General features: G+C 42.5%; 1 protein-coding gene across 8 annotated transcripts in view; it reads right to left on the bottom strand.

Moving 5' to 3' along the window:
* Nucleotides 1-24,156, bottom strand: part of B3GALT5 (beta-1,3-galactosyltransferase 5) — a 359,311-nt gene that overhangs the window by 4,048 nt on the left and 331,107 nt on the right. The window contains exons 1-6 of one of the 8 annotated variants that reach the window (XM_058834287.1): nucleotides 19,247-23,875; nucleotides 18,424-18,577; nucleotides 17,669-17,780; nucleotides 16,837-17,026; nucleotides 15,682-15,771; nucleotides 201-383 (exon numbers count right to left, since the gene is read on the bottom strand). In XM_058834287.1, the coding sequence (XP_058690270.1) occupies nucleotides 201-281 (81 nt within the window). In that variant the 5' untranslated portion in view covers nucleotides 282-383; nucleotides 15,682-15,771; nucleotides 16,837-17,026; ... (1 more) ...; nucleotides 18,424-18,577; nucleotides 19,247-23,875. Of the gene's footprint in view, nucleotides 1-200; nucleotides 384-15,681; nucleotides 15,772-16,836; nucleotides 17,027-17,668; nucleotides 17,781-18,257; nucleotides 18,338-18,383; nucleotides 18,578-19,246; nucleotides 23,876-24,156 lie in introns of those variants that run through there. The other 7 variants (XM_058834271.1, XM_058834261.1, XM_058834241.1 and 4 more) reach the window with 7 other exon arrangements.

Below are 24,156 nucleotides of genomic sequence, written 5' to 3'. Positions count from 1 at the left end.
CCCAAAGTCTTTAATCCTCACAAGCGTGTCCACTCACACCAGGTTACCCAGGTGATGCTTCAAACCTCCTCCCCATTTCCAGCATCCTACAAACCAAGTTTAGACCCAGCAGGGCAGAGAAGGAGCAGATTTATGTATCCATTTCAGAGGGCAGGGAATAACAGTGATAGATTTTTGGGTTTTTTTTTTTTTTTAAATACCATATTTCTCCATTTGTGCCTGTGTCCCAGAGCCAGCAGGTGTCCAATGGGCACACCCAGCCAGGTTCCTCTCATCTTCATCACCTCTGTGTCCCGTGGGGCTCTTGTACCAACCCAGAAGCTGCTCCTGATCCTTTTGCTGGAGGGGCCATGAGTCACATTTTTGAAGTTGGGTCAGCTGCTCTGAAAAAAAAAGAGAAAAGAACCAAAAAAGCAGTGGGTCACACTATTTTGGATGTTTCAGCTTGTGCAGAGTTTGAGTGGCTCACTAGGACATGCTGAGGGGAGAAGGGGCTTGTCCTATTCCCCTCCCCTTTTTAAGTGAGAAAGATCCAAACAATATCAAAACTGTTCACTCATTTAACCCTGTAAGAGATTAATGAGCTGGGCATCTGGTTATAAATCTAATAGAAATTTTAAGTGAGAGAAAAATTATCAAAGCAAAGCCTAAATCCTTGCAGTGCCAAAAATATCACACATCTCCATAAATTAACCTAGTGAGAGGAATTTAAGGCTTGAGTTGCTCATTCCAGTAAGCCACAGGCTCTCCTACTTCTATTTTAGAGCACTAGGATGGGGCAATTTTTACCAGGGGAAAGGGCACCCCTTCCACTTCTCCCCTTCTTAACAAAGAATTGTATCTGGCTCCCCAAATAAAAACACAGCAAACCAAATTAACCATGCCCAGAGCTGCAGATTTCATGGAAATTTGATCTCTGCCTTCTGACCAGGAATGTTCTGTGCAGACTCCCCTAAATCACGTTAGTGCCTTCCTTTTGCTCAAATTCCCCTTTCCATGCAATCAGGGGTTTTGCAATGCAGGATTTAAGTTCATTTGAAAGTCCAGCCAGGTGTCCCTGGAACCAAATCCAGCTCATTTTACCCCCAAGAATAGTCCCATTGACTTCAGTGGGAATTCTCAGAAGCATGAAACAAGTAGAACTGGAGTCTTGGTTTACTGGAATTGCTCCCACACTGAAGTGCATTTTTGCAATGATTCACTAATGAATTTTGAAAATATTTCAAAAGTTCACATTTCTTCTGGCACTTATATTTAAATTCACTTTGTCCTTAAATAGGGTATTCCACAGATCTGATTTTTTTTTTTACTTGTATTTAGAGCTCACAATAATCTTGTAATTAACTTTACAACTGCTTCAGTTAAATACATATGTAAAATTGAGATTATACATATGCAGTTATATTATATGTATATAACTGTACAAAAATCTGCTCTGCATCTGCTGTCACATTCTTCAGTGGCCTGGGGGGAAGCACATGAATATCCTGAACTGTGTTTTCAGGACAGGATGATGTTTTGAGGTTGACAGTGGAGATGTACAAGAGGTTTGTTCCTGTCACCAGCTCACAGGAAACTGTTTGAGTCTGATATTTCTCTGTTACAGAAACTCCAGAACATGTTTGAACCAAACCCTGAACTAAGAAAACAATGGAGAACAACATTCTATTAAAACCTTTTCCACAAATACCCAAGTGCAAGGTGCCATAACACACAACAAATTTTACAAGATTTCGGTAGAATCAGATTAACGTAACGGGTTTACTGTTTACTCTTTGTCTCCAGCACTGGTAACAGACCTAAAAAAGCTTTAAAAAGGTTTTTTTTGGAGAGCTGGCTGAGCAGCCTCCACCTTTGCCATTCTGCCTTGCCAGAAGCAGATTGCCCTCCCCTTCCAGGCCGTGTGTGACGGAGCACGACTTGTCCCTGCACAAAAACAACAAACGCTCGCGGCCGGGCGGCGCCAACTTCGCAAATTGCAAATTGCAATCAGAGTTTCAGGAGCTTGCAAGTGGCACACATGTCCCTGTGTCCTCTCCCAGCAGGTCCCTGGGCTGGGATCAAGGGGTGGGCCTGGATAAGAGGAGCCATGGATCCGTGGAATGGTTTGGGTTGGAAAGGAATTTAAAGGTGATCCAGTTCCACCTCTGCAAGGGCAGGGACATCTCCCTCTGTCCCAGGGTGCTCCAAACCCCATCCAGCCTGGGATTCACTGAGAGAGCTCCAAGGGAAAGGGATGACAGAGACACAAGCTGCTTCCTCTTGCCAAAACCACAAACCATCCATTCAATCCTTGTTTTCAGATGAACAGGGGGAATTCTGAACACTAAAACCATTTTATATTAGCACAGGCAGGGCAGTTCCTTGGAGCACTGAAGTTTCTGTATCAGGGACTGAGCCTCCCTCCCATCCTCATTTTGCTTCAAAACAAATCTTTCTGGTTTTATATAAAGTCGTTTTGCATGATGTTATACTTGATTTTTCTCTGTGATGTCAGTCAGAAATCATAATTTTTAATTATCTCAAAGCTTTTTCCATCTCTTGTTGTTCCAACTGCAAAATATTCTATGAGGGGCATTGCAAAAAAAAAAAAAAAATTGCCTTTTTCATATCCTAGAGACTTTTCTTAAGTTGACCGGCACTTCATGGGTCTCTGCAGCTGTGGCTTGCATGGAATCCTGGCACCAAATCATGTGGGAGTTGCAGCCTCTTCTCACACTCACCTGAAATGAACACATAAAAAAAGACTGCTCTCTCCCAGCAGCTTTAGGGGAGCTGAAATTCCTTATCCTCTTTGTTATTTACCAAATCCCTCCTTTTTCTTGAGACTGTCTCTTTTAGACAGGTCACAATACCGCATTTTTCAGCACAAAGTGTTACAACAACTCTGGAACTGAACACAAACAAATAAAAACTCTGTGGTTACAAATGACTGCCACAAATGTATTTTGTAGCCATTTGGTAGCCATGAATTAATCAAAGAGTTTTCTTCTTTCTGCCACTCTTCTACTGCTTTTTCTATCGATTTTTGTCTGCTGGGCTTCAAACTCATCCCTGATGTAAGTGCAACATTCTTGTCCTGTAATAGCACATTTTTCCTTAAGGCCAAGTGGTTCTGTGGAACCTCATTCCTACCAACATTCCTTGAGAACACATCCAGCAGTTAGTTACATTTCATATTTTAGCTACTTTTAATTTTCATAGGAATTTTCATGACTAATCCCTCCGTGAAACTCTAACAGTGTTTTTGGCAAAGAAGGATTTTAATGAACTTATATTAAGTTCAATATAATTTAATTATATTATGTTATATATTATAGATATATATATTATATTTAATTATGTTAAGTTCAATATAATTAAGTAATTATTAAGATACATATTACAGATAGGAGCCATACTTCAGTTGCAAGGTTCAGTCATTCTTTTTCCTCAGTTTTATTTTGGTTGGGGATAATAATTTAATAGTATAATTTATTCTTTCTGCCTTTCCACTGGCTTGTGACCATCATGGAGTGTGTAAATCCCACTGCATTCCCAAGGCCTTGCTAACTTGTCCCACTTTTCCTGCTATAAACGAGACCCTCTGTCTGATGACATTCCTAGAGGAGCTCCAAAGCATGGAAATACTTGATTTAGAAATATTTTCAGCACTTCTTTTGCCATGTTGGTGCAACAGGGAAATGCTTCATGCCATCCACAAAAGGGATCCACTAAGAGCTATTTACAGCTCTCTTTGCATGGAAGTTCTGTAAAGTCAATTTCCCAACAATCTCCAGGAGAGTTACTACATTTGATAGCCTCTATCACTACTTTATTCTCTCAAAAAATATTACTTGTCCAGCAGAGGTGACTGCCCATCCACCAGGGTGAAATTTGGAATAAAATGCTTTGATTAGCTGACAAATTGCTATATTCTGGTTTAATACCTGACTCTGCAGCTCTGTACCTGTGACAAACAGCTGGGCCATCCTTGGCATAAGGGAATAATTCAAAAGATTTCACAGGATCTAGGAAGCCCAAAGCTGGAGACCTCATTAGTGCTTTTTAAGTTGTTTGAAAGCAGCCCAAGTGCCATCAGGCCATCTACTGAAATCTTTATGGGCAATTTTAAATAATTCAATAATTATTAATCAATATTATATATATATATATATATAATATAAATATAATGTATATAATATATATTATGTTATATATTATACATATAATTAATATATAATAATATATAATATATATTATATATCGTACTATATTATATATAGTATATATTACGTTATATATATTATAGATAATTAATATATTATATTATATATTATATATAATATATATTATATATTGTATATTGTATATTATAATATATTATATATAATATATTATTTTTATATAATTAATATCTATTACTATATTATATTAATATTATATTAATATAATATATTATATTAATAAATTAATTATATATAATAAAATTATTATCGATAATAAACCAATAACTCAAAATTCCTTTAAATCTATGTTATTATATTACTAAATATAGTCATTATTACATTACATTATTATATTACAGTAAACCATTCCAAATTTATTTATTTATTTATTGACTGTTTTTTTTAAGTGTGGTTATGAGTGTTTTGGATAACTTAGCAATTTTTGGGTTAATTTTAATTTGGGTTAATTTTATTTAAAATTTAAATAATTTTTAAAATTATTTAAAATTTAAATTTAAATTTTAAAAATTTATTAATTAAATTAAATATTAAATATTAATATTAATATTAAATATTAATATTAAATATTAAATATTAATATTACATATTATTAATTAAAAAATTGAATTTGAAAAATTTAAATTTAAATTATTTAAAATTTTAATAAATTTTGGGTTAATTTTAACTAAAATTTTAGTTAACAATTTTATTAATTGCTCTTGAGTCTTGTGCTAATTGATAACCTTTGCTGTTAACATTTTTGACTGGGAAAATTTGAGTTTACCAACAACCTGCACCTTAAAATTTTCTTAATGATAGGTAATGAGCCTTTTCAATGTTTTAATTTTAAAGGATGTTGCTTTTTTTGTCTTACCAGGCCTGTGTCTGATTTAATTTGATTCTCACGGGTTCTGCTCTTTGTGATTTTCCAGGATATTGCAGTATATAAATTCTCGCTCGCGGTGAGAGACTTCTCCAGGGTCAAGCTGTTCAAGTATAAGCAATTTATTATAAGGGTAAAAGGAGGGGAGACCCGTGTCCACCACCAGCCTCGGCGTCCACGTGCTCCGGGGGAAGGGAGAGAGAACAGGTAGAGCAGGGGAGGTGAGGTTGGATGAGGGAGGGAGGGAGTAAGAGCGCAGCAGGGGGAAAGAGGGAAAAGGCAGAGGGAGAGAGCAGGGAAGACGAGAGGGGTAGGAGCAGGGAGAGGGGGCTGAGAGTTAGGAATGGGGGAGAGGGGAAGAGGGGTAAGAGTTAAGAGAAAAGAGCGAAGAGGTCAGAGAGCAAAGTTCTTGTTACAATCGATTATATGCTTTCCTATAGTGAATATTCTAATTCTTAGTAACCAATCACCATGAGACACACCCACTAAGGAATTTACATTCAGCCTATGCGCTTCCCTATATTAACATACAGTGTTGCATTTTAGATTCTACAAAACCTTACAAGTTCTTTCCTTGCTTCTTGACCTTTGCATTCTTTATCAGCACAAGGACATTGTTTTATCAACAGGGATTCTCGTCTAGCTGGCTAAGCTATTGTTCTTTGGTTAACCAGTACTCAGTATCCTATGACTCAAAGCAGGCTTTCATTTCTACTTTGATTCTAGCCTTCATATTTCCAGAATCTTTTGTTAAACCATCACATTCATAAGGTTTCCCTGTTTCACCTTCCCCAACACCAGGAATCTCCCCAGACCACACAATGGGGAATACTGCATCCTTAATTTTCTTTGGGATAGGTTCAGATTGGGAAGCCAGTGTAATATAAAAATTGAATTTTACATGTATTTAGACTCAGGGATTTTAATTTGAATGTCTCCTTCCTGAAATTTGATTTTTGCACACAATTTTCCAGTAAGTTTTTCCTTAATAAAAATTTTGGAGAGTTAGGCAGGTACAAAAATTGATGGGTTATTTATTTTTTGCAATATGTGTATTGATTAGTTCCCAATTTCCCTAATGAAGATGGAGGAACTGAACCCCTTCCCCTGTTACAAAACTCCTCCCTGTTGTAGTTTAGGGCCTGGCGATGCGGAAGAATTCGGGATGTTACGGAAAGTTATCCGACCCCCCTCTGTTAGGATAGCTAGGCCTCTAGCAATTAGCCAATAGCACTTAGGTGTGACGTATGTAGATGGGAGTAACACAGTGACCCCAGACTATAAAATGTTAAGTTTCCCTGCAATAAATCGCCATATTCGCCATCCATCACATTGATGCAGTGGGATATGGACCGCGCGGCTGAGGATAGCCGCCCGTGCTGGTTCCAGCCAGGGTACCAGCCTTGCTTGACCCCCACATATGGTGCCGAAACCCGGGAGGAAGAAAAGTGGGACAAGAAGAAAGCAAGGATACCCTGAATCAAGGAACAGCGGTCAAGATAGTGAGTCTATTCTTGACGGGAGAGCCTGGGCCCAGAAGGATGATGAAATCATCGAAAAAGGTTACATTGTAAGTTGTAAATTAATTAAGTTGTAAACCTAATTCGCTTGTTATTACAAGGCGTTGGGTTGTTGACGTCGTAAATGAGTTTGTAAGGTTTATCCACCCTAAGGTGTGGGACAGATGTACTAAAACGCTTGCCAAAGAGATCTGGGGAACAACAAGGAACTGTATGCTGGCTACCCTGAAATTCAGGGTCAGAGCTTTTACAGCCCCCAGACGGGAGAAGCTCAACTGAGCTGGGAGGGGGGCTGGGAGTCCCCTCAGTCCCTAAATTCTTATCTGCTCTCAGAGAAACAGCGAAGAGCAGAAGATTTTTGGAAAAAGTTAACAGAAATAGCCAGAGGTGTGGCAGAAAAAATAAGAAGAAAACATCCCTCCAAAGACATAAAGATGGCACAGAGAAAGAAGTTGTAGCGCGGGAAAAATACGTCTCTAACAAAGAAAGAGGAACGTGGTCGGGGGGGATGGGAAAGAAAAAGAATGTGAAGAAGAAAGATAAGGAATGTGGAAGAGATAAGACGCGGGAGGCACAGGGATTGGAATGCAGAAGAGGAGAGAGGGGGGAGCAGAAGGTGGAAGGAAAGGTGGGATGGAGGCGGAGTGGAACCAGGGGGGAGGGAACAGCCTGCCCACGGGGGTGGTAGCGAGGCCGGGGCCCAAGAAAAGGCACGGCAAACAGGAAGTAACCGACAAGTTTTGACTTTGACTGAGATACGACCGGTTCGCACCCCCCCCCCCCCCACTCCCTCTCTGAGAAGCGGCGGGACAATACCGAGTTTGCTACAAAGTCATGATTTCTTGAGTCTTTAAAAGGTGTTTATGTACCCTTTTGGAGTTAATTTTGTGTTTAAAGTAATTATGAGTTTATGCAATTGGAGTTTTCAGAGTTTTTCTCAGATTTAAAAAGTAGCTCGGCATGGACGAGTTGAGAAAACACACAGAAACCAAAGCAACAAAGCAAAAGAAAAACAACAAAAAGCTGGACATTTTTGAGAGGGATAAAAAAGAGAGAGTTTTAATTAGACAATTTAAAAATTAGAAGCTTTGTAAATTGTATTGTTTATAAATTAGCAAATTGTTGTAATTAAAATTGAGATTTAAAAATAAGTTTCTATTGAATTAAGTGCCTTTAAAAATAGATTAAAAGGTTTAAATGTTGTATTTTTGCATCCCAAGAAACTTAAAAAATTCTTGTTTTGTTTCAGTAATTTTAAAGTTATGTTAATCATATATTACCCATTTGCTGAGTTTTTGACAATTTTAATACGGAAATTTTAATGTGAATATTTTTGTTATATAAAACACATATAACTGCATATATACTAATTTGGATTTTGGATTTTAGTTTTAAAATTGGACTTGATGTTTTTGAGAAGTGCTGCAAAAGCTAAATGACAACTTGCCCAATCCGGTGTTGTGGCTTTTTTTTTTAGAGAAGCTGCACTTTAGAATTTTAGCTAATTTGAGCATATACTAGGCAAATTCGTGTTGTGAATGAGTGTTTTCGGTAACATTTGCAGTTATTGTGGGTTATTCTCAAAGGTAGATAACATGGAATTGTGATGTATTTGTTACATTTTTATAATTTTTATAGTGAATCCATGTTACTGTTGACTTTAATGTTTTTAAGTTAAGCTGTATAACTTAGATATTTTTTAAAGTTAGGTTTTGCTATTTCCTTTTGTTATAAATAATTATTGTTAAGTTTAAATTTTGTTTAATTTGAATTGTTTTATGTTTTATTGGAAACACTTGTTTAAATTGCAAAGTATAGTTATTTTCCTAGAAATATGAAGACAGCTACAACTGAAGCAACTGTGCTAAACCACAGATGAACACCTGCTTGTGGACAGAAATGAATGCAGACTGTGACACCCTAGACTTCATTGGGAGTTCTATTTAGTTGTTGTAATTTTTGCAGTTTCGTTTGCTATAACTTTTTTATTTTTCAATGTTTTCAGAATTTTAAGATGTACCATTGCTGAAGATCAGCTGCCATAAAAGAAGCTTCAAATTAAACCAACTGCTGAATGATTTAATTAGTCTGGTACCTAAGACTTCTGATCATTTGCTTTGTACAAATGCATTTTAACAGTTTGCTGTGCTGTAAGCATCTCATAGCTGTTGCTATTGAAAACCTTGTTTTAAAAATGAGTTAAGAGGCATCTTTCCAGTTTAAAGTCTAAGGCCCTGGCCAAGTCTTAACTTTACCTGGACAGAATGTCTGCTAACAGATCCAGATGTTTTCTGTCCCAAATCAGTATTTGAGTCACTTTTTGACTTTGCAATTTGACCCTATTAATATGACAGCTGGATCAATTTTGAAGTGGGCTTGGAGAATCATTTTCCGGAGGTGATGATCCAATCCTTCACTGATTTTTTGTTTCTGTTTGTTTATTAACTATGGGATGCTGGTGCAGTGTTTTAATAATTAACAGTACCTTCATATTAATTGATTTTTAACTGTTACAGGTTCTTACTAATTGTATATAAGGTTTTGTGTTAATGTTGAACAGAAATACATCTCATTTTTATTTTTTAGAAAACGGGGGAAATTGATACCCTAAAAGCAATTTGATTAGTGTATTTCATTAACTTCAAGGAGAGAAGTGCCTGTGTTTTGTTGACAGATTCAGAAAGGTCACCTGTCCATCTGACCAGACTGTCTGCCTCTAAACACATGAGATCCAGTGAACAGAGAAGTCATCACACAGCCTTGGTACTCCAGACTTGGATCAGAAGTGGAGCTGTCAGGACACAGTTATGTCTGAACACTATACAGACAGTTGCCAACATAAATTTTATATTGTTATTATGATGTGGTGTTTCTATTAATTTTTCAGTTATCCTTTGTTTTAAGATTTAGAAGGGTCTGAAGACAACTTGAACATCAAAGCCCTCAGTCACCGATCAGCTGCCAGCTGACATCACGGGAGCAGTGAACATTCCAGGACTAAATCGTGTTAGAGAAATTCTGTAAAAGATTTGAGAGGTGTAGAGACTCCATCTAACTATATACAAAGCAAATAGTAATTGTGTGTTTATCCTTTTAGCAAATTGTTTTTATGTTTAGACTACATATATACCAGAACACGTATGTTAAAAGTAGTTAGATAATAGTTTAAGGTAAAGTGTTTAGCCTGTGTAGTAATTGTTATGTTAGTATAAAATATAAGTATTTTCCTTTAAGAGGTAGTGTAAGTATCTTTAAAGGTTCATTTAATGTTAAAGTTTTAAATGTGAGTTTGCAAGCATGGTGTCATTTACATGGTAAGCTGCTTATAGTAATTGTGCTGTTTATAGTTATAACACCTGAAGCAGTGAGCCCCAATTTTGTGGTACAAACTGAAAACCCATGATCTAATAGTCAAGCCCTTGCATTTACACCCAAGCTTTAACTCCTCTGTTGACTTTTGTGTATATTAGCTGTTATCATCCCCAGAGTCCTGTACCACCTGGATGAAGAGTGGAGCCTGCAAGTAGAGAGACTCACCCGACTTCAGAAAAGAAAAGTGGTGACAGGTGTAATCATAGCGATGCTGCTTAACCTGAGAGCAACAGGTGCTGCCACAGGTGTCTCTGCCATCGTGACCCAACAACAGAGGCTGTTTCAGCTACAGATGACTGTAGATGAAGATCAACAAAGAATTGAAAAATCCATATCCTTTCTAGAAAATCAGTCTCCTCACTCTCTGAAGTTGTTTTGCAGAACAGACGAAGTCTCGACCTTCTATTCATGCAGCAAGGAGGCCTCTGCATTGCCCTGAAAGTAGAGAGCTGCTTCTACGCTGACCACACCGGAATAGTGAGAGACACCATGGCAGAGCTACGAGACAGGCTGTCTCAAAGAAAAGCAGAGAGAGAAGCCCAGCAAAGCTGGTTCCAATCCTGGTTCGATCAGTCTTCGTGGCTAACCACCCTGGTGTCTACCCTAATTAGACCAGTTGTAATGATTTTACTTGTGTTAATCTTTGAACTCAATTTTATATTATCCATTTTCAATACTTTTATATTTTAGCAAATTAATTATTCATAGAGAGAGGGGAATATGTTGTAGTTTAGGGCCTGGCGATGCGGAAGAATTCGGGATGTTACGGAAAGTTATCCGACCCCCCTCTGTTAGGATAGCTAGGCCTCTAGCAATTAGCCAATAGCACTTAGGTGTGACGTATGTAGATGGGAGTAACACAGTGACCCCAGACTATAAAATGTTAAGTTTCCCTGCAATAAATCGCCATATTCGCCATCCATCACATTGATGCAGTGGGACATGGACCGCGCGGCTGAGGATAGCCGCCCGTGCTGGTTCCAACCAGGGTACCAGCCTTGCTTTGAACCCCGACACCTCCCTGTGGGTGAGAATTTTTAGCTGTTTTCTTTTATGATTGCTATCATTTTCTGTTTGGTTTTTTTTAACGTTATTTTTTGGGTTTGCATATTTTGATACACTGCCCATGCAACATCAAGTAGTTTACCTGTATTAAAACCATCCATTTCTTGGATTTTCAGTAGTTTTATTCTAATATCATCTGAGGATTGTCCTATGAAAATTGCAACTTGTCCTATGAAAAAAGTGAGTTTTACCTTCCTCCCAAATAATTTTCTTGGCTTTATTTCTCTCTTACCTGTGCCTGCAGCTCTCTATGCACAGGACTTTACAGCTTAAATCTTAAACTTCCTTTTTTCATTGACAATCTAAATGCTGGCAGCTGTTCCACCAAAATATTAGAAAACCAGGTTTCAAAATCTCTATTGTAAAATACCAGAATGCCAAGTTCTTAAATACCAAAGTAACATGTATTTAAAATATTTAAATACTAAGTTCCAAAATACCAAAGTAACACAGTTTCAAAATACTAGAATACCAACTTCCAAAATACTAAAATAATTCTGCTTCAAAACACCAGAACATCAAGCTTCAAAATGCCGAAGTAACCCAACTTCAAGATATTAAATTCTAAAATATCCCATTCCAAAATACCAATTTTCAGTTGCCTTATGTGGGCAGGATTCCCAAACTGAAGAGAATGCCTTAATGTCACAATGGGATCCTACCTGTGTCCCAAATGAACCTCTGGGGGAATCTGTGATTTTATCCAAAGTCTTGGTGGATAAAAAAATCAGGAAAAATAATGGAGTCTCAGGGGAGACCAGACATTGTCCAGTGTAGGTTCACCAGAAATGACACCAAAATTGGTGGGAGTTAACTTTTCTAATTTTATCTCTGTTGCTTCTTTTATACATAATTTGACAAAGACCTCTTTATCTGTTTCTGCACTGGTCCCAGACATATTTACCATTCTCTGGGCATGCCTTGGCATCATTTTATCTTTTCTTTTTTTTCTTTTTTTGCCAGTTAGTCTTTAAGCTCTATTCAGCAGCTTCAGGGGAGCTGAAAATGTTTCTTCTCCGTGTTATTTATCATTGGGACCCTATGAAGAAGGTGGCCAAGGTCTGGGATCCGAATCCCAAACTGCAGCACTCTGTATTTTGCAAATCCCTATTTCCAGCAGGGCACAAACTCCCTCCCACACCCTGCCATGGGCAGCAGGGTGTTTTTAGGGTTTCTGTTCACACCACTCACCCTGGTGGAACTCCTTTGTGTTTCCCACAGATTAAACCACAGCAGCTCCTGTGCCAAAGCCTAATTACTGTATCCAAATGAACCTGACGTCTCCTTTAGGTCTGTTAATGAGTGTAATTATCTGAAGAGCACCAAGAGATCAGGGCTATGTGCCACATAGTGCAGGGAAAGCAGCCTGGCCTGAGGCAGGGAAGTAGGTCTGGAGTCCCCCTGAGGAACAGGTTGGAAATATCAATTTAAAGTACAATTTTCCTTAATTTTTCTGGGGCAAAGCTCCAGCTGGGCTCAGTGGATGGTGGGTGGTGTTTTGCACTGAGGTCACACACATCAGCCAGGGAAAAAACCCAAACCCAAAGTGCTTTGGACCATCTGCAGGAGTCCCTGCTTTATAAAGATTCCAACAGCTGCAGCCCCAAAATGAGAGGCACGACTTCAGATGTGACCAGGAGCTCCAACCTCAAATCCTGCACAGAAGAAGTCAGCAGTGTTATTCCCATTTGCCTTTTCTAATCACTGAATGTAACATATGCCCTGGTATAAGGACTAGCAAAAGCTGCAAACTCTCAATTTTCCTTGGAATAAAGCCCCTAAATTGCTTTTTCATAAGCTCAGCATGACACAGAGAAGGATTAAGCACACATAGATAATAAGAAAATGTCAAGAGCAGCAGGAAACATTGAGTTTTTTCCTAAATCCAAACGTTTCAGAGGAGCAGGGGCCAGATTGGAGCTGTCCAAAATGACATCTCTGGCCATGCAATGGCTTCAGCAGTGGCTGGGTCATCATATTTATGTATTAACACTGTGCTCACCCAAACTGGCAGGCAAAAAGGGTGGAAATCCTAAAAAAAAAGTGCAGAACAAGGGAAAAGCTTTTTGTGCTACCCTTAGTGAACCTTTTCCCCTCTGATATCCCTCTCAGCAGCCTCTGCTCTCAGGATGGTGTCTCCTTGGCAGTCCATCAGCAAGACAGAGCAAGGCACTGCTCCTCTTTGTTGGAGTCTGAGACACAGAGTGTGTGCCCTTGCTTCTGATAACTTAACTCTGAGATCCAGAAAAACACTGAATTTCATATAATGTGAAAATTCATGAGCATGTTTTCATGGTGATACATGAAAAGAGATGTTAAAGTTAGAAAAGCTAAAAGTGTGAGTGTGTAGATTAGAGAGTTTTCTTAAGTCACTGGGTGAAAAAGTTTAGAGTTTAAAATAGTTTAGAAAGCAGAAGGCAAGATGGAATATTTAGAATGTTGTTTCTTTTCCTTCTTCTTTCTTCTTCATGTTCTTCTCCTCGAGGTTTTTGGGTAATAGTGAGTGATTGGATAGAAAATGTCACAGTGCAGCACTCAGGTGATGGGTCATTGGCTCATTAAGAAAAATAATATCCGTGTCTATTGTTAATTGGATAAGAATGAGTATAAAGATAAAAGAACTGAATGGTTCAGGGCCATTTTGTGCATTCAAAACCCAAAGTGAGCCACAAGTGAGGCCATTCTGTACCATCAGAAGAAAATGAGCCAGATTGCAGTGAATTGAAATTGTGCAGCCAGTCTGGAGAGAGCTGCCAAGTTTTGTGATGACCTTCTAATAAACACAAGAAACAAGATTCTAACGAGCTCAAGAGTTTTCTTCAAACCTAGAGAGCTGAGATAAGCAGGGCTCCCCACGAGGGAGGATCCCAAAGGAGCTCAGCGCAAAGGGGACTGAGAAATCCAGGAGTGGAGAAAGAAAAGTACAGAAGAAGTGCAGCAGAATCAAGAGAGAGAAAGACGAAATGAAAAATATTTTTTTAAGAAAAAGTTAGACTCTTCTCCACACACACCAGTTTCTATCACTTCAGCACTGGGTTGCTGGGCTCATTATTTATGAATATACTATAAATATATATATTACTATAAATAAATGATATATTATTATATATCATTTATTTATATAAATAAATATATTTATATTTTTGTATAAATAAATATATTTATATAAATATATTTATATAAATAAATGATATATCATTTATAAATCATATATCATTTATGATCTATTTATATAATATTATTTCTTTTATATATATAATAATATTATTTCTTTTTTCTCCCTTTTTTTCCTTTCTTTCTTTCTTTTTTTTTCTTTTTTTTGGGGGGAGGAGGGGACAGGGAGTGTTGTGGGGGAGTTTTTTGTTGTTGTTGTTTGGTTTGGTTTTTTGTTTGTTGTGTTTTTGGCTTTGTTTTGATTATTTTTGTCTCTTTGGCTCTTCTCTCATGTTTTTTTTCTGCAGTGCTGCTGTGATGGGAGTGGGGTTTGTTCTCCCAGTTCCTCCCAGGCCTGCTGTGATGGGATCTAGACAGAAAAAAAAAATATATATCTGAGGGTTGGGTTTTATTTTAAGCTTTCCATGTTTAAAATGAACCTCTGGTTCTCCAGAAGGACCCCAGTGTTTTATGGCCAGGGAGTGACTCTGTCCCAGACCCAGGGCAGGAATCCCTAAGCCATCAATTAAACAACAGATAGAAAAGGAGCATTACTGTTATGGATTTGCAAATCCTACTGTGTTGCCTGGCTTATGCTCTGTCATTATGTTACTAATACCCATTTAGCTGATTGACCCTGTGACTCCAACAGCACTGAATTTTTCTGATGTGAATTTTCTTTGTGAAAGGTTGGGCTGGTTTTTATTTACCATTTTGGGTTTTAATAAGGAGAGAATTAAGAGCAATGAAAATTTAAAGAATGTACGGTAAGAACAAGTGAAGTTAGGAATTTTCTAGAGAAATAAAAATTAGAGTGAGATGTTACATTCTAGATTAATAGAAGCCAAATGAAATACCATTTACCATATATACAGATAAATGCATACAACTGTGTCCTCAAGGTCAGGGCCAACATGGCCTAAACACTGGCACAGCTATAATAAGCAAAGAAACATTTTTCACAGCAATCAAAGAAAAAACATGGTCAAAAAAAGGAGAAACTTTCAAATATAAATTGGTTGAAATTCAGTAGCTGAACAAGAGTCCCTTCAAGTTTCACTTCCTTGCCCCATCATGCTATGAGGCAATTTCAGAAGAGCCACCTGACCCACAGTAACTCCTTAACTTCACCCCTTCAGAGGCAAATTTGCACCATTTCCTCCTCTGGATTGTATTTTCTGTACCACAGAGGGTGAGTTACTGTGGTTAACCACAGACACTTAAATTGTATAAACACAACTGAAACAGAGCCACTCTGCCAGAGGCAGAGCACAGGCACAGGGGGAGATCTGCAGGCAACATTCATCCATTTAATAGCTTCATCTTTGTCTTTACAGGGAAAGAACAAACACTCGTGGGCCTCATCCACTCAGAAAAGTGTTCCCAGCTCAGATACAGAGGTTTCACCTCAGGTGTGGAAATTAAAATGGAAATTAAATGGCCCAGCCCAGGTGTGCTTGGGTTCTGCCTCTGTCCCTACCCAGATGCCTAAAGAAGAATCAAGCTCATGGCAGGAGGGAAGGCCTTTGTGGCACAGGAATCTTTTGAACCAGAGGATGCATCCTCCTCCCTATTAAAAAAAAATAAAAAATAATCAAGATCCATTAGCTCTTAATGCACCTTGATCTCATCCTCCCAACCATGAGCACTTGATCACAACATCTGTTTTGAAAAGCCAAAAAAGCATCCTCAGGCCAAAATGCAATTTTGCTCTTAAAGCCAGCAAAAAGTTTGTGTCTTGGAGTGACTCAAACTGAAACAGTTTGGCAGGAAGTGTCACTGCTCTGGTAATGTCATAGGAAATAAGTGCTGCAACTGAGGAGTCAAAAAGAAATATATTCCCAGGGCCTTTAGCCAAGCTAAGGAAGCTTGCTTCTATTTTAAAATACCAGCTTGCTTTTCCAAGCCACCTGCAAAATTCTCTGGATGGATCCTGGCCCTTAAACACCCACCAAAATGTTCAGTTTGGGTATTTAGTAAGGCTGGATCCTTGTTCCAGGATGGAGAAAGATGCTGCAGTGGGGGCTGGAGGTGTCCTGTTGTAGAGCTCGGATCATCAACGCAGGGACACTGGGCAGGACACCCAGTGCAGTCCAGCCCCCACTGCAGGTGCTTTGTGTCCTTTTTTGGAGCATATCTGGACACTTTTGACTTAATCCACTTGCACTGGTGATGCAAACACAGCTGTCAGGCAGCCAGCCAAGGGCATCCTCTCTCACAGGCAGGGAAAAGAGTAATGCCCTGGGGCACTTCTTCCTTCTCTCTCATCTTTGGTGGTATTTTTTCCTAAATATTCAGCCTAAAAGCCTTCTCCTCCTGTCTCTGTCCTCCCTTCACCTGCTGAGTACCAACCATGCCTCTCTGGATTTCTCTCCAATGCTAATAGACTCTTCTTTTAATGTTCCCTCTATCCCTCCAATACCCCTATGTTCCTTTTATCACTGATGCTAATGGGCATATTTAACTTATTTCAGAATGGCCTCATGAATCAGCAATTTTATCCTACTTGCTCTATTCCAAACCCCAGATCTCAGCACAGATAAGCAACTGTCCACAATGGGATGAATCAGAGCAACCTGACCCTGTGTAAACCCCTGTGCTGCATTGTGCTGAACAGGAATAAAATCCAACTCACTTTCCTCTTATCTTCATAAACAAAGCCATGAGGAAATTTCGTCCTTAGGCTTTTGTTGCCACTGTCAGGACTCCAAAAGTCCAGTTCTCTGAGTTATAGAAGCGCCATTCTTCAAAAATTCTGTGGCCCCAAACCAAATTATTTATTGCAGCCTCATTCACAAGTAGTAGTGCTTGTTGTTTTTCCTCATCTGAATGCAAAAGAGAAATTAAACTGAAAATGGTATTTCAGATAGAATGAGGATCTTCCTCTTCTCCCTTGGAAACAGTCTCAAGACACATGAAGGAAGAAGTAAAATAGCACTGTAGAGAAGTGATAATTATGCAGGTTGTACAAAAAAAAACCCTCAAAACCTCAGAACCCAAAACCTCAAAATTCAAAAGGGGAAAAATTGCCAATATAGATGTTCCAACATCACTCCTAAATCTCTGGGTGCTGCTCAGTCCTGATGATTTATCACTGTAGGATGAGGGTTAGGATGTTAGCTTGCAGATGGTTTTTTTTCCCCCTATTTTAAGCTGGGGGAGCACTTGGAACAGGTGAGCCTGGTGCTCATGCTTTGCCCTTTTGTTTCATGCTGCCTCTTGGCACAGTCATTTTTTGGTGTTTGGAATTTTATAATCCTCTAACAGTTGAACCAAGTCTTTGCATTCACGTGTCTGTTAAAGCATCAGGTCTGGTACTTTGGGAGGAAAAATTTTCCTGGGCAAAGGAACACAAATCCAACCGTGGGGCCCTTCCTTTGTCAATGACTTCTTGGCTTTAAAAGTGCTGATTATTCACAGAAATGTTTGTGGGATCAGGTCCAGTGGCTGCTTTTTTAATTACTTACCTGTGCCTCGTGGATCTTCTTTTTTTTCAGCATTTGATCCGAGCTCCCAGCAGGACAGGGGGGAGAACACTGCCCTGGCTTTGTCCTAACTGATCCTGGTCTTTCTGTGGGGCTGCCAAAATGTTCACCCGTGTAAAACACCCATTAAATCTTGCAAGTGAGATTACTCATTAGGACGTTTTCACCCCCGGTGATTGCCCTGGTGCTAATTACCACCATACCCCATTTACCAGGGGATGGACATCGCGGTCCGGAGCCGCCTGGGGCCACACACTGCTGGGGACATCCCTGGATAGAGAGGTCTGGATTTGGATCCCGCTTTCCAAGCAGGGTCACAGCTCTCCTCTCCCTCTCCCCACCCACCGAGGGAGTTTGGCAAAGTGGGAGAGGAGGCTCCGAGGGCACATCCACGGGTGGGAGTGGCTGGAGAGGGGGAAAGGACATAGGGAATCCCTGCTCATGGTCCCACCTGGGGAATGGACACAGGGGATCCCTGCTCATGGTCCTACCTGGGGAATGGACACAGGGGATCCCTGATCATGGTCCTACCTGCGGAATGGACACAGGGAATCCCTGCTCATGGTCCTACCTGGGGAATGGACACAGGGAATCCCTGCTCATGGTCCTACCTGGGGAATGGACACAGGGGATCCCTGCTCATGGTCCCACCTGGAGCTGGGTAATGGACACAGGGAGTCCCTTCTCTCGCTCCTACCTGGGGAAGGGGCGCAGGGAGTCGCTGCTCTCGCTCCTACCTGGAGCTGGGGAAGGCAGCTCCTCTCCCCAGGCTCTCCCAGCGCATCCTCCGGCGGCGGGCGGCTCTTCCCGGCGGGATGGCGGCTACAGCTGCCCGGCTGTGTCCCTGTCCTGTCCCCGCAGCCCCGGCCAGGGGCTCATCCTCGGCCGCGTCTCCGGAGTCAGAAGCGAAGGAAGGCGGCGATGCGGCAGCCGTAACCCGAACTCCTGCCTGCCTCTTCCCTCCCTCCCTCCCTCCCTCCCTCCCTCCCTCCCTCCCTCCCTCCCTCCCTCCCTCCCTCCCTCCCTCCCTCCCTCGGGTATCAGACCCGCTGAAGCGCTGCGGCTCCATCGCAGGGAAGGGCAGGTTAGGAGCTGGCTGGAGATGTTTTTATTGGGGGTATTTTGGGTGGGAGGGGGGAAGCAGCGTCCTGCCAGGAGCTGGGAATGGTGTCAGAGCCGCTGCAGCCCCGGGAAAGTTCGGCTGGGCGCTCCCGATTGCCTGGATCCGCTCCAGGGACAGGAATCCCCCTCTGCTGGAAATCCCGCACCGAGGGGTTTGTCCTGATGGGGAATGGCAAGGCGGGGAAAAGGGGGAAGGAGGGAAGGAGGGAAGGAGGGAAGGGGAGCGAACCTCACCCTGTGCGTGCTCCAGGGGACAGCATCCCTCACCGCCCTCCTCCCCGGACCCTGTATCTGCTCGTCCCCGGAGCTGTCCGGGCTCAGCACAGCCCTCAGCCCCCAGCACAGCCCAGGACAAAGCAGGAGTCCAGGCGGGACACCCGATCCCTGCCCAGGGCACTTCCAGCACTCGCAGCACGTGGGGAACTGCAGCGCTTTTACCTTCGTGAACTGTCCCCTGGTGACAGCAGCCAGCGACAGCTTCACACCACGGCAATTATCGAAGCAAATGGCTCCGGGGGAAAAGACATTGCTCCTCTAAACGCTGCGAGCTCCAGCAGGAAAAAAAAGAAACAACCAAAAAAACCCAAAACTCCCAGACGAACGTGATGGATAAAGCCGCACATTTAATAGCAAAATACTCAGGGACGACCCAGGGCACTTTGAATTTCTAGCGAGAAAATATTCGCTTTGATTTGTCATTGTCTTCTTTTTTTATATATATTTTTTTTTTTTTAAGCGAGTTGTTAGAGCGCAGCATAAGAAAACACGAGACGAATCAATCACTGAGAGCTGCTGGCAGCTCCCTTTCTCCTCCCCCTCCACTCCAGGGCTGGAGATGGAGGGATGTAGTTAAGGAGACACACAAAACGCTGTTTGCTTGTTGTACTTTGAGAAATACGAGTGAGAGGAGAGGTCCAGATCCACTTCCAGATTTGCTGCAGAAAGGACTGCCCCACAAAGCTTTTTCTTTTTTTTTTTTAATTATTCAAAGAAACACTCTCGGGTAGCTTTAGTTTCCTGTAATAAGGAAGCATTAGCTAAGGCACCTAAGAATGTCTGTGCCTCCCTCTGCATGCATGACTCTCTCCTTTGTACTCCAAGTTCCTAAAAAAACCTTGCCTTTAGTTTTGGGAAAGTGCTAGCACTTCCTTTGTCACAGGCTGACCTATAAAGTCCGACAGCTACTGAACACACAAAAGCTTCTGCATGCAAATTATCCTCCCTCCACCTGGAAATGAGACATTTTCCCATGGAAAACAGGAAAACAATGTTGGGGCTGGAGCCCCAACCTCTGCCCACATCGCTGCTGAGCATCACACTGCCATCAGGACAGCCCTAAACTGAGAATCATAGAATCACAGAATGATTTGGGTTGGAAAGGACCTTAAAGATCATCTCATCCCACCCCAGCCATGGCAGGGACACCTCCCACTGTCCCAGGTGCTCCCAATGTCCAGCCTGGCCTTGGGCACTGCCAGGGATCCAGGGGCAGCCCCAGCTGCTCTGGGCACCCTGTGCCAGGGCCTGCCCACCCTGCCAGGGAACAATTTCTTTCTCATATCTCTTCTAGCCCTGGCCTCCTTCAGCTCAAGGCCATTCCCACTTCTCCTGTCACTCCAGGCCCTTGTGAAAATCCCCTCTCCAACCCTCTTATAATGCATTAACTGAGGGGTCTCAGAGGTCTCCCTGAAGGCTTTTCTTCTCCAGGCTGAACAATCCCAGCCCTCCCAGCCTGTCTCTAAGGCAGAGGTGCTCCAGCCCCTCATCCAGCCCCTCATCCTTGCTCTGTTCTCATTCCATCAGCTCCACGTGTGTCTCATGCTGGGCACCCAGAGCTGGCTGCAGCAGCGCCCTGGGGGCTCACAGGGGCTCTGTACAGGGCAGAACACATTGCCAATCCATGTAAGGCAGTTTCCACTCCCTCCAGCCAGGCCAGTCACCTCCAGGTCACTGCTCCCAGCCTGCTCTGTGAGTTTTAGCAATTTGCTTCTCCACGGTTTTTAGGCTGCCCAGCTGTCAGCAAAGCCAGGGAGGCTCCAGGGCACTTGGCCTCAAAGCACTCGCTGCACGGGCAGATTACACAGCCCAGTGTCTGGGAGGGGCACAGGGGGATGGAAAATAAACTCTGGAGTATGGCCTTTGTGCTGGGGGAAAAAAAAAAACCCACCCAACAAGCACAATCTACTTCTCCCTGCCTCTGATTCAGGGCTGTGTTTGCTGAGTGAGTCCACCCCTACCCCAGCATCTCAGCAGAGCAATGCACACATGTGCCTGCAGTTCACCAGCAGCAGATTTAAGCCAACATATATCTACATGAAGTCAGGCCTCAAAGAGTGAGTCAGGGCCTAAATCAGTGTTGCAATTGAACTAAAATAATCTAAGCCTGCTCTAAATGCACATAGCTTTAACCTGTCACATCAAATGAAAATTATGTACTTAAACCGCAATCTTCCTGTTCCCTTAGTCATCAAAAGAGGCCAGATCAAATTTAAAAAAAAAAAAAAAAAGAGAGTGGATGCTGTTCAGAGGATGAGGAGGAGATGGGGCTCATAGAGCAGGATATTCACAGATCATTAAAGCTGGAAAAGCCCTCCCAGCCCATGGAGTCCCAGCTGTGCCCGATGCCCACCTTGTCCCCAGCCCAGAGCCCTGAGTGCCACCTCCAGGTGACACCTCCAGGGATGGGCACTGCAAAGCTCCCTGGGCAGCCCCTGCCAAGGCCTGAGCTCCCTTTCCATGGGCAAATTCCTGCTGCTGTCCACCCTGAGCCTCCCCTGGCCCAGCCTGAGGCCGTTCCCTCTTGTCCTGTCCCCTGGGAGCAGAGGTCACCTGGCTGTCCCCTCCTGTCAGGGAGCCACAGAGAGTGACAAGGTCCCTTCTGAGCCTCCTTTTCTCCAGACTAAAAAACCCCATAAACCCCTCCTCATATGACTTAAAATTCTGCTTGAACCAAGGGGTGTTTCTGCCTTCCAAGCCAGACTCAGCCCCAAACTCAGCCCCCCCAGCACTCCCCATCCATTCTTCAAGCAGAAATTTGGCAGCTTGAGTCGCTGGCTGCAGCGGTGGCTCCGTGCTGTCCTCTCCTCTGAGTCTGGGTGGACACTGGCTAAGTGACAATAAATCTTTCCACACCCGAGTTTCCCAGAGTGTAAGTCAGGCAGGGATAAGGTCAGGCTGCAAACACACACCAAAAGTTGCCATTGTTTGCCGGGGTTGAGGTTTGCTATGGTTTGTTTTTTCACCAGGATGAGAAATGTGAGTAGGAGCTCTGTCCTTGGGTTTCCCTGAGCACATGTGCTGATAAGGCAGCTTGGGGACAGGCTCAGGAGCTCTTGTAGATGAAGAGGGTCACTGATTTACACTCTGCCACTTGCTGTAGGAATGGGATGTTTTGATGGCTTCACTGCCTGACTGCACTGGAAGGATATTCACTCTCATGCAAAATCAAACCCAGTTTTCACGTAGAGCTTTTCAAGACTTTTCTACAGAAATCTACAGATTTATTTCAGTCAGGAGGAGGAGTCTTGTTGAAATAACAGCCTCAGCACCTTCAATGGGTGCAGTTCTTCTTACAAAGAGACATCAGCAGTGCGGATCAATCTAATAACGAGGAAAATTGTTTCCAGTAAAACCTACTTGTAAGGCAGCAAAATGGTTTCTACCCTCAGATTCACAGGATTATAATTCTGCTGATGCAAAATGGATGGGTTTTGCCTGGAGCAGCTGTGACTGCCCAGTGGCTGGAGGTGTCCAAAGCCAGGTTGGATGGGGCTTGGAGCAGCCTGGGATAGTGGAAGGTGTCCCTGCCCATGGCAGGGGATGGAATGGGATGAATTTTAAGGTTCCCTCCAACCCAAACCACTCTGTGATTCTGCAGTTCTAAGCCCACACCTTTGGCAGACAAGACACACCAGGTACCTCACTCTGAACGATTTAAATTCACTGATTTTATAACAGCACCTCTGCTACAGGGGGGGTGGAACAATGCTCGCTTAATTACATCAAATATGTAAAATTCTACTACAACTTGTGCAAACAAGGCCTAAATACCTCTCAGCATCAGCAGGTAACATGATAAGTGGGTAGCCAGCGTTGTGTACTATCCCCAGAGCTGACTCCTGTACCCATCAATGCTCCTGGGGCTGCCTCCTGTCCTACTTTAATGCCTCAGAGCACAGAAAGGTTTTTCCTGCTGACACAATCATGTCCAGGCAGGTTTTGAGTATCTCCAGAGAAAGAGACTCCTCAGCCTCTCTGGGCAGCCTCTTCCAACACTTTGTCACCACCACAGGAAAGTTTTCCTTCATATTCAGGTGAAACTTTGTGTGTTGCAGGTTTTGCTGGGCACCACTGAAAAGCCTGGCCCCATCCCCTTGGCACCTGCCTTGAAGATATTTGGGGGTGTTGATAAGGTCATAGAATCCCAGAATTAGAAATGGAACTTAAAGCCCATCCCCTGCCATGGCAGGGACACCTCCCACTGTCCCAGGAGCTCCCAATGTCCAGCCTGGCCTTGGGCACTGCCAGGGATCCAGGGGCAGCCCCAGCTGCTCTGGCAATTCCATCCCAGCCCCTGCCCACCCTGCCAGGGAAGAATTTCTTCCCAAAATCCTTTCTGAAGATGCCAAAGGCATCTCAGCACCTGGAAGAGCAGGGTGAACCCTGGCTGTGTGTGGCTTTCAGCTCTCCCTGCCCTCTGAGGATGGACCCGGGGCTGGCAGCCGGGGCACCGGGAGTTTCAGCCCATCCTCATCCTCATCCCTGCCGGCCTCTCCCTGGCCAGGGCTCACAGGTTTGGCCTCAATCATGACCTACCCAGGTCAGGCAGCTCATTCCTCATCCCCCCAGCCTGGCTGAGCCATCTCAGCTGATCTCACCCCGTGTCCTGAGCTGCTTTCCAGGGCCTGAGCCCCCCCTGACTCTCCCCTTCACTTCCAGGCCCCTCCTGGAGCACGGGGCCAGCAGAGCCCATGGACAAAAGCGTGGCACTGGTGCTCCCAAGTGCCACCAGACCTTCCCACACCCCTCCTTTTGCCTAGGGGGATTAGGCTTGGAGCCATTTAGGCTTTAATTATTTTTTAATTTTTTAATTTTTTTTTTTTTTTTGGTCTCTGCCCGCCATGCAATTAGCTGGAAGTTTGTGAAGGCTTTCCACGTGTTTGTGGTTTTTTTCCCCTGTTTGCTCATTTTAAATAAAAAAAATTAAATAAAATAATAATTTAAAAAAAATGGAAAAGAAGGAAAAGGTAAAAAGGGAAAGCGGAAAAGGAAAAAGAAAAGGGAAAAATGGAAAAAGAGGGAAAGGGGAAAAGGGAAAATGTAAAAGGAAAAAGGGAAGGGGGAAAGGG

This window comes from Poecile atricapillus, chromosome 1 (assembly GCF_030490865.1).
Source record: "Poecile atricapillus isolate bPoeAtr1 chromosome 1, bPoeAtr1.hap1, whole genome shotgun sequence".
NCBI classification, from domain to species: domain Eukaryota; kingdom Metazoa; phylum Chordata; class Aves; order Passeriformes; family Paridae; genus Poecile; species Poecile atricapillus.
This window is presented reverse-complemented; position numbering and strand designations above follow the sequence as displayed.